The sequence below is a fragment of the Scyliorhinus torazame genome, chromosome 12 (assembly GCF_047496885.1).
Source record: "Scyliorhinus torazame isolate Kashiwa2021f chromosome 12, sScyTor2.1, whole genome shotgun sequence".
Taxonomy (NCBI): Eukaryota; Metazoa; Chordata; class Chondrichthyes; order Carcharhiniformes; family Scyliorhinidae; genus Scyliorhinus; species Scyliorhinus torazame.
Genome location: NC_092718.1, coordinates 209,556,323 through 209,566,796, shown reverse-complemented (window position 1 = coordinate 209,566,796; position 10,474 = coordinate 209,556,323). Strand labels below are relative to the sequence as shown.

The 10,474-nt window shown below is 50.1% G+C and overlaps 1 protein-coding gene across 1 annotated transcript; it reads right to left on the bottom strand.

Moving 5' to 3' along the window:
• Nucleotides 1–568: 568 nt before the first annotated feature.
• mrm3a (mitochondrial rRNA methyltransferase 3a) lies at nucleotides 569–9,000 on the bottom strand. The gene is made up of 4 exons (XM_072469838.1): nucleotides 8,718–9,000; nucleotides 7,577–7,821; nucleotides 6,113–6,280; nucleotides 569–4,027 (listed from the first exon to the last, which is right to left on the bottom strand). The coding sequence occupies exons 1-4, from the start codon at nucleotides 8,990–8,992 to the stop codon at nucleotides 3,489–3,491; spliced, it is 1,227 nt and encodes a 408-aa protein (XP_072325939.1). The 5' UTR covers nucleotides 8,993–9,000; the 3' UTR covers nucleotides 569–3,488.
• Between the last annotated feature and the right edge of the window lie 1,474 nt (nucleotides 9,001–10,474).

Genomic DNA, 10,474 nt, shown 5'->3' with positions numbered 1-10,474 from the left:
GCACCACCATGTGGCGACAATGAGGAACACCAGCCTTGGTATGTTTCAGCAGACATCTGACACCAGTGACAAGCCACGGAAGTGCAGAAACTGAAAACAGAACTTTAAAACCAGTGGCCACCTACACACCGGGTTAAATCCGTCCGTCAATCTTTCCGATTCCCCGCCTCGAACGCGCAGGTTTGCCCAGTTGGGTGAATTGCAACATTCATCCATCAGAATAGAATAGGCAAATCCACCATTCAATTGTTACACAATTTCCGACAAATGGCAACCCCTGACTGTGCGGAACGTTGACATGCGGAACGTCGACATGCCCGACGGGCCAATTGTAGTCTCTGATGTTATCCATAGCATCCCGACAATGTAGAAGGAGGCCATTTGGCACATCAAGTCGGCACCAACCCTCCAAAAGAGCACTCCGTCTAGTCCCACTCCCCCACAACCTAACTTTCACATCTTTGCACACCAAGGGACAATTTATCATGGCCGATCCACCTAACCTGCACATTTCTGGACTGTGGGAGGAAACCGGAGCACCCGGAGGAAACCCACGCAGACACCCAAGGCCAGAATCGAACCCGGGCCCCTGGCACCGTGAGGCGGCCTTGCTAACCACCTTCTAACACATTGCACCGTCATCTAGGTTGGGCTGCGTGCAAATACTCTGACACACGCTAGCGCAGGAAGCGTCGTCAGTTCAGCAATGTGTCACTGTGAAGAGGAAAAGGGGCATTTTGGGTCCAGAAGTGAAGGGCTTATAACCTACAGGTGGACTTGCTGTGCAAAGTCAGCATCGTCTGGCTTTGATTTCCAGCAAGTTACGGTGTTTTGTTTTGTTTTAATGTTGACTATGGTGCGATGTGAACAGGTGGGAGCTGTAAACAGAACCATAAAAATTTACAACAGTGAGGCCATTCAGCCCATCACGTCCATGCTGGTCGACAAGTAGCCATCCAGCCTAACCTCACTTTCCAGTTCCTGGTCCGTGATCTCGCAGAACAGGGAACTTGCAAGTGGATATCCGAGTTTATTAAATTCTTCCACATGATGTGGGTGTCACTGGTTCGACCGGCATTTATCGCCGATCCCTAATTATGGTGGTGGTGGTGAGCTGCCTCCTTGAACCGCTGTGGTGTAGGTACACCCACAGCGCTGTTAGGGAGGGAGTTCCAGGATTTTGATCCAGGGACAGTGAAGGAGCGGCCGATATATTTCCAAACCAGGATGGTGCGCGACTTGGGAGGGGAGCTTGCAGGTGGTGGTGTTCCCAGGTATCTGCTTCCTGTGTCCTTTTACTTTTTAAATATGAGGGGTTTCTGCCACTATTCAGACCCACATCATCCTCTGGATGAAAAAAAAAATCCTTTTGAAGCCCCTCTAAACTTCCAACATCGTACCCGAAATCCATGATCCCTGGTTATGGATTCATCAATCAGTGGGAACTGGGCCTTCCTATCCGCTCGATCCTCAGTTTTCCATATTGTAATGAGTTATCCCCCCCTCAGCCTTCTCTGTCCCAAAGAAAACAATCTCAGCCCATCCAATCATTCCTCAGAACTCCGCTTCTCCAGTCCAGGCAACATCTTCATGAATCTCTGTACTCGCTCCAGCGCAATCCTTCTGCACTGTAAATTCTATGCTCTGATAATCAATCACATCTTCCTGAAATACTGACCAACCAGGAGTAGGAGATGGCCACCTGACCCCTTGGGCCTACTCGGCCGTGTCAAAGATGGTGGCTGATCCAATTGAGGCCTCAACTTTTGACTCCCTCGTCAATCAAGAATCTGTTTTGAATCCTACGACTTGCTCGGTGCGCACAAATACTCTGACGCACGGTAACGCAGGAAGCACCGTCCGTTCAGCAATGGGTCAGAGACTCAAGGGAAGCTTTAATTCCCAAGGCTGGGGTGAATGAGAGTTTGGGGTAATTTTGCGTTTTCAAGTCTCAGGTGAAAGTGATCGAGCAGCGTGATCCTGAGGGTGATGCACAAGACAGGCGATGAAACGAGAAAAATGTACATCAGGATGTCCGTAACATCGGGGCATAGGGTTGCGGCTTGAAACTTACAAACCGTCACTCAGAACCAACTCCTGCAGGAATAGTGAAAGTGAAAGTCCTGGAATCATTTAATAATAATAACCACCATCTTTTATTGTCACAAGTAGGCTTACATTAACACTGCAATGACGTTACTGTGAAAAGCCCCGAGTCGCCACATTCCGGCGCCTGTTCGGGTACACAGAGGGAGAATTCACAATGTCCAATTCACCGAACAGCACGTCCTTCAGGACTTAGCGCTTCAGGCCAGAACATCACTTAGAATTCTTCACCCCTGACTCCGGACGATGAGAACAGGCTGTTTGATTGCTGTGGGCATCACAGCCAAGCCTGATCCCGCCCCTCACTTGAAGGACTCAAGCGCGTGCGTGTGCACACACACACACACACACACACACACACACACACACACGTGCCCCCAGACATAAATTGGTAGCAGCACATCAGTAGGTAGTAGACCGTAGCTCCCGCTTCTTCCACTTGGTGCTTGTTTCTGGAGTATTCAGATCAATGACGATCCAATCCAAAGGTTAAAACAAAAAGAAACCTGGTCAGACCATTGCCCTATTGCCCTTCTCTGCACCGGAACATCAGCCTGAGTACCTGTCACTAAGAGTGAACCAGAGTTAGGCCAGTGGGAAAGTGACCATCGCCCCTTGAACCCCATAACCATGATATGTCCAGTGAAAAGCTTCCCGATTGGACGGATGGCCCTTCCAACATCATATACCTTATTAAATACCCTTCACCTTCGACAAACTATTCATCCTTTTTTACTGTCCCTTGTTCTGCTGAGGGCGTGACTAAATACACCAATGACGCCAGGGCATATGAAACCAGGCGGCGACTATCTGCAGGCTATTCAGCTGATGTGGGAGCAGGAACAGGAGGATTTATTACTGAAGAGGCATGTTGCCAAAGCTTTTCATCTTCCACTCACCACGATGAGAACGCTCTCCCGCGGTACAAATTGTTGTGATAGTTTGAAATTTGGCATTCTTGCATTTGTCCTGATGGGTGCGAGACGGAAAGCTTTAGAACTCTCTTTTCAGCAATGTTGGGGAGATGTATCTGGATAGATATGTTAAGGTGGGCGATCCCTCAATCATAATTATCTTGCGATTTGGATAATGGCATAGGGTGTAAAAAGGTGGAATATTTGCAATGCGCTGCGCCAGCCAAACATGGTTCCATTAGTATAATGCTGCATCAAGTCTCTCAGACGTGTCCCAAAGTTATTTTAGTGCGATGACTGAACTTGAAGTCTCATGACATTGATTAAAAATCCAGCCTGACGTGTGGACTCACAAGTTTCCGTTTCAGAACTCTCAAACTCACATGACAGACTTGATCACTGCAATGGCGAGCAGCTTAAGGATGAACCCACGATTATAGGTACTCTTACTGAAGCCATGCGACTCTGTTAGGTTCTTTCGGTCCTATTGCCATTCGCCACACTAGACAAGAGCTGTCTCCGACCCTCGAACAGTAAAATACTTGCTGCCATAGCTGAGTTGAGGCTATCCACACCAGGGATCATGGGAATATACAATCGCTGGCCTCGCATCTTCTGGGCCAACAAGAGGGCTTCCAGACTGAGCCCTTGCGTCTCGCCACCAATCACAATGGCCGTCTGCCCCTCTGCCCAGGTGCGGTGGTAACAGCGAGCTTCCACTTCAGGCAGGGAGAGGAGGAATTCTCTTTCCCGGTCCTCGGTGCCACCCTCCTGCTCTTCCGTCTGCCTCGTGTGCGAGGCCCAGCTCTGGTCACCGGCTGCGTGAGATTTACGAGGCACCACAGATTTTCCAGCACTCCAGTGGGAATGGTCTGCCACGTGGACGCGAGTACTGGTGGCCAGGTAGTTAGGGACCACATCCCACTCTAGATTTGAGATAACAGGGATGCGGAAATGAGCGCCCATACCAGCCCGAAGCACTTTGGGTTCCCAGACATCCACACAGCCTGGAGGGGAGAAAGGAAACAAACACACTTTAGCTCCCACGAATTTTGGTTCAGTGTCCCTTTAATAAGGACATGGGAAGTCCATACCGATAACAAAGAACTTTGTTTTATTTACAATAACGGTATATTGAACATACCGTGCAGAAGGAGGCCATTCAGCCCATCGAGTCTGCGCCGACCCACTTAAGCCCTCACTTCCACCCTATCCCCGTAACCCAGTAACACCATCTAACCTTTTTGGACACTAAGGGCAATTTATCATGGCCAATTCACCTAACCTGCACGTCCTTGGACTGTGGGGGGAAACCGGAGCACCCGGAGGAAACCCACGCAGACACGGGGAGAACGTGCAGACTCCGCACAGGCAGTGACCCAGCGGGGAATCAAACCCGGGACTCTGGCGCTGTGAAGCCACAGTGCTAACCACTAAACTACCGTGCTGCCCTGCTATGCTACCGTGCTGCCCTTCGCAGTAGATCTCTACTGGGTCTCTATCTGGTTGGTGCCTTACTGGCCGACATTTCTACAATGCTAAATGGAGTTCCCCCACCCCTCAGCAGGAGAGCTCGTACTCAGTGAGACCCACAGGGAAGATAATCATCCTCACCCTGCAAGTCCCAATGGGAGGTTGAGCGCTTCATGTCCCTTGGCCATCCTGGTGCAGAAACCTCGCTGTGCACCATAGAACCACAGAGTTGTTATGATGCAGAAGGAGGCCATTCCGCCCATCGTGTCTGTACCACCTCCCCAGACGAGCACCATGACTCAATGCCATTCCCCTGCCTTTTCCTCGTACCCCTGCACATTTGTTTCCATTCAAATAACCACCTAATGCCCTCTTGAACACCTCAACTGAACCTGCCTCCATCACACTTCCAGGCTGTGCATTGCAGAAGAAACGGGAGGAAGAGCAGGGCGGGGTGAGGGTGACTGGACGGCACAGGCGGGTCTAAGGTAGTGCCTGGGTGACCAGGTGCTGCATAGCTCCATCAGAAACAAGGTGAATGGGCAATGACTTAATGATAGTTAGGGGACCGGCTGATAACAAGGTCCAAACAAGCTGGAGGAGATTAGGAACGGTTCTTTGTAACACTCCTCACGTGATACACAGCAACTCTCCTCCGGTTGATTCACCCCCAATGCTGAGTCAGCTAATCTGGGCCAGGGGAAGGGCAGTGTGCACCATCCAATTGAGCTCAGTACCCGTAAATCAGAGGGGCGCTTAAAAAAAAAAATCAGCCGGGGTCCCCATTCTTTCTTTCCTTACATGTTCAAGTCGGGGTTATTTGTGTGCTGACATTAGCAGAGGACAGGACCGAGCCTGGCAGGATCCTGCACAGGGAATTAGCTGGCCAGTATCGTTTTGGCTCACTTATGGATAGTAACTAGCTGGGGGGGGGGGGGGGGGCGCAATGTGAATAATGACCCTGTGCGGATCTGTGTCGTAGCGAGAGGGAAACCATAGAATTTACAGTGCAGGAAGTCATTCGGCCCATCGGGATCGCACTGGCCGATGGAATGAGCACCCTACTTAAGCCCACGCCTCCACCCTAGCCCCGTAACCCCACCTAACATTTTGGACACTAAGGGGCAATTTATCATGGCCAATCCACCTAACCTGCACATCTTTGGACTGTGGGAGGAAACTGGAGCACCCGGAGGAAACCCACGCAGACACGGGGAGAACATGCAAACTCTGCAGAGTCACCCGAGGCCGGAATTGAACCCGGGTCCCTGGCGCTGTGAGGCAGCAGTGCTAACCACTGTGTCACCGTGCTGCCCTTCATTTGCAAATGGAAGCGCTGAGGGAGTTATGGGGTTATTTATTTTTTTAATTTAGAGTACCCAATTATTTTATTTTTCCAATTAAGGGCCAATCCACCTAACCTGCACATCTTTGGGTTGTGGGGGTGAAACCCACGCTGACACGGGGAGAATGTGCAAACTCCACACGGACAGGGACCCAGGGCCGGGATTCGAACCCGGGTCCTCAGCGCCATAGTCCCAGTGCTAACCACTGCGTCACGTGCCGTCCCGAGTTGTGGGGTTATGACAAAATCGAGCAAAAACACTAACGGCACGAACCTTTCGTCAGCAATACTTTGCTGCACCCAGCAGCCACCGCCGATCGTAATATTGTCCCCAGGTTTCCAGGATCTCGGATGTTGTCACCGATGAGGGAGAGAGGTATGGTGTGTTCCTGCTGAACCGATGGGTACTTCATCTTGGAATGATCTGGTCTGACAAATATCCCTGCCAGCGACAGCAAGGCCAAAAGGTTAATTTACAATTAGCAAGATTTCATTTGCTGATCACTCCCAGCCAGGTTCAGCCCCTCCCACCCCCCTCCCCCGAGATCCGCTCTCAATGCAATCTCTACACTGCGTAACCACGTCATTGAACCAAAGGTGAGCCTGCCTGCTTCCACAGACATTAAAGATCCCAAGATTCTACCTGAACAAAAGCAGGGAGTTCTCTCACCCTTTCATCCTTCAATCGTCACCAAATTTAGAAAAAACGGGCATTCAGCTCCTTGCTTTGTGGGATGTTGGTGTGAAAATATTGCCCGCCATTTGTCCTCCAAACCCAGGAGGTATACCCAGCCTTGAGGGACGGCAATGAGGGTTCACAAGATCTATTGCTGGGGTGAGGAGATTGTCCGGCAAGGAGGGATTAACCAGACACGGCCCATGTCCCCTGGAGTTCAGTAGAATCTAACTGGAACATATAAAATTCTTAATGGGCGTGAAAGGCTGAGAAAATGTTTCTCCAGCTAAGGAATGGAGAATAGTGGGTCACCGGGTCAAAAAAGGGGAGGTTGGCCGTTTAGGGCCGAGGTGAGGATTGTGAGTCTTTGGAATTCTCTGTCCCAGCTCGGGTCAAGTCAGTGAGCATGTTCAAGAGAAACAGCTAGATCGATTTGTGTGTATTAAGAGTCAGAGCGGAAATTGGAGCTGCGATAGACGATCAGCTACGATCGTACGGACGGAATGGTGGAGCTGGCTTTTAAAGGCCAGAGGGCTCGCTTCTGTTTCAATTTGTCACACAGTCAAAACAGGTCTCGTGTGAACAAACCTTGGAATGTTTTACAGCATGGTGGCACGGTGGTTAGCACCGCTGCCTCACAGCACCAGGGACCCTGGTTCAATTTGGTCTTGGGTGACTGTCTGTGTGGAGTTTACACTTTCTCCCCGTGTCAGCGGGGTTTTTTTCCGGCTACTCCGGTTTCCTCCCAGTCCAAAGAGGTGCAGGTGAGGTGGATTTGCCATGCTACGTTGCCTCTTAGTGTCCAGGGTTGTGCGGTTAGGGTGGGAGCCTGGTTAGGGTGCTCTTTTAGAGGGTCGGTGCAGACTCGATGGGCCAAATGGCCTCCATCTGCACTGTAGGGAGTCTATGGCTCTATTCTATAACACTGTGATGCATGAAAGTTATTAGTTCTAACTTGGCATAGCAGTGTTGTTCTTGTTGTTGCTATGCATCAATGTTTCATGTGATATTAACCGATTAGAGCAAACTAAGCATCCAAAAGATGTAATTCTGCAGACATACCCATTGCTCCCTGGGGCGTTACAAGATCAGACCACATCTTGATCTCTTCAAACTTTACTTTGATTAACTTGACGTGTTTCAGTTTCTCCAGAGGCAACTCCTTCAGGCTGTCCACAGTACTAAAGAAAAGAGTCTGCAACAATGCTCCAGCTCCCAAGGCATCGATGATCAACCGCCGTCCCTCCACCAGGATCTTCCCCTGCTGGTCACGGAACTTCTTAGACTTCGCGATAGTCACGACTTTGCTATTGATAGGCGAGATTCAGAATTAGATTTGAAGCAGAGGGACTATAAAAATTGCTAAACACAAGGAGGCCACTGACAATCTCGGTCACCATCCACCATACCACTCGTGGCATAATGCAACAATGGAGTTATTGACTAATGGTAGCAATTAGTCTGTGGTTTAGTCTACATTAGACCCAGGCAGATGAGGAAACATTCAAAGTGCTGAAGAGTTTAGCAACCATTGATCCATATCATCAGTCCCCCTTAAAGAGAGTAAAGGCCAGAGCCGAGATACCCATCAGCTGAAGGCTGCAACGCATGGGCTGCAGCGGTTCAAGGAGGCAGCTCACCACCACCTTGTCCAGAGCAACGAGGGATGGGCAACAAACACCTCATCACCAATACTCAACTCAAAGTTAAAAAAAAAGAGATCATGGTGGATTTAGAAGCAGTGGCGGTGGTTAGCACTGCTGCCTCTAGCACTGAGGACCAGGGTTCGATCCAGGCCCCGGGTCACTGGCCGTGTGGAGTTTGCACATTCTCCCCGTGTCTGTCACTTCCACAACCCAAAGATGTGCAGGGTAGGTGGACTGTCCACCTAAATTGCCCTGTAATTGGTTAAAAAAAATAATTGGGTACTCTTTTAAAAAAAGGAGGGATACACAGGAAGGCAGAATTAGAAGACGCCGTGACCGGAGAGTTGCCGGGCTGGAGAAGATCCGACAATAGGGTTAGGATGAGAATATTAAGAATTTGGACAGATTAGAATGATAAAATTGAAGTATTGTTGGACCAGGAGCCACTGTAGGTCAGTGAACACATGGGTGATGTGTGAAAGGGACATAGAGAGGCTGAATGTGGAGGTGTTTGTGCCGGGGAGTGTACAGGGTGCCCGCTCAGGTTTATCCCTTACGCCAGCCGCTTGTCCCCGGGGAGCGCCCTCTCGTACGAGAGCCCGTCCAGTGAAGTGGGGCGGCCGGGCTGCCGGGGGCTCGGGTCCGGGACGGGGCTGCCAGCCGCCGGCCAGCGCTTCTCCGGGCCACTGGTTCGATGTTCGGCCCCGGGGGCGGCTCCCTCGCTCCGGGGATACAGAACCTCCAGCGGCCTCCTCCTCAGCGTGCGGACGTGCCGCCTCCCCGGGGTCAGGACAACTGCCCAGCGGCTCACGTTTCCCCTGAGCGCCGCCATAGTGCTGATCCGGGGGCTACTGCGCTTGCGCGGGGATGTAACCAACCCAGCCGGTCAGGTGACCACCCTGCTGGTTACATTTGGTCACATGACTCCCAGTACTGCCCTCCTGCCTGAAAGAGGTTGAAATCTTTTTGTCTGGAGAACATTATCATTCCACTCCCCCAGAAATGTCAATTTAAATTGATTTCTTAAGTTTCCTTTAATTTGGGGGGTCTTTTTTTAGAATAGAATCACTACAGTGCAGAAGGAGGACGTTCGGTCCATCGAGTCTGTACTGACCCTAGGAACGAGCACCTTACCTAGGCCCAAGTCCCTACCCTATTTCCGTAATCCAATAGCCCCTCCTAACCTTTTGGACACTAAGAGGCAATTGATCATGGTCAATCCAGTTAACCTGCACATCTTTGAACCGTGGGAGGAAACCGTTTTTTTTTACAGTGTCTCCTGCCAATGCAGGAGGGCCATCGATGATCGTCAGTGTATGCGCAGAATCCAATGTGTCATTTGCAGGAGTCACAAATCCACCCTCATGACGAGATGTTCTTTTTGACTGTCTTCAAACTTTTAATAATGAATAATGCATCCCTGGATTGGTTTACACCACAAATAAAATTACACAGAGAGGTGGGCCATCCACCATAACTAATTAAATGGCTGGTCTGAAATTTCAGGCAAATCCACGCTTCCTGAGCCCTGGGGTGGGCAAGGCACTCGGGAGGAGGGGGGGGGGCAGCCATTTAATCGTCTGTCTCTCTCCTGCTCTCTCCAGCCATTTATTTATATAATTTGCAATTTAACATATTTCTAAAGACATACCATAGTGATGTGTCTTTCCAGCCTTGTCTGTGAGGTTTGGGGTGAACTGTGGATTGAGTGGATTGTTAGAATTGTTAACTTGATGCTGCTGGTGCAGTAATATTTGCAATTCCAGGGCTAGTGATGATGCCGTGTGTGCCCTGCTGCGCATTGCCCCCTATAAAGATGGTGAGATGGTGGGCACACAAACAACTGCGCATCAGTGGCATTGCCAGCAAACAACATTTTCTTTCTATCGTAACTTTTTTTGTTAGTGTCCCTTTAGGAAGGGGATGGGGACACTTATTGATTCATTTTTTTTTAAAATTCCGATTAAGAAGCAATTTAGCGTGGCCAATCCATCTACTCTGCACATCTTTGGGGTGTGGGGGTGAGACCCATGCAGACACAGGAAAAATGTGAAAACTCCACATGGACAGTAACCTGGGGCTGGGATTGAACCCAGGTCCTTGGCACCGTGAGGCAGTAGTGCTAAGCACTGCATCATTGGTCACTTTTTGATTGATTGATTGTCACTAACAAATTCCTTCTGACTTCTGCAGCCAGTAAGCGCTGCAAGAGCTGGCATGGCAACCTCCCCCAAAATGGTACTTTCATTTATTTTTGTTACGTTTCAGGAGCAGCACGGTGGTGCAGCGGTTAGCCCTTGGAAAGTGCACCCTA

Excerpts from the sequence above, each read along its gene's own strand:
- mrm3a (XM_072469838.1), bottom strand. The coding sequence starts at position 8,992 with ATGGCGGCGCTCAGGGGAAACGTGAGCCGCTGGGCAGTTGTCCTGACC. Across the intron at positions 6,281-7,576 it reads AACGCCCCAGGGAGCAATGG|GGATATTTGTCAGACCAGAT; the intron begins GTATGTCTGCAG and ends TGTCGCTGGCAG. Across the intron at positions 4,028-6,112 it reads CAAAGTATTGCTGACGAAAG|GCTGTGTGGATGTCTGGGAA; the intron begins GTTCGTGCCGTT and ends TCTCCCCTCCAG.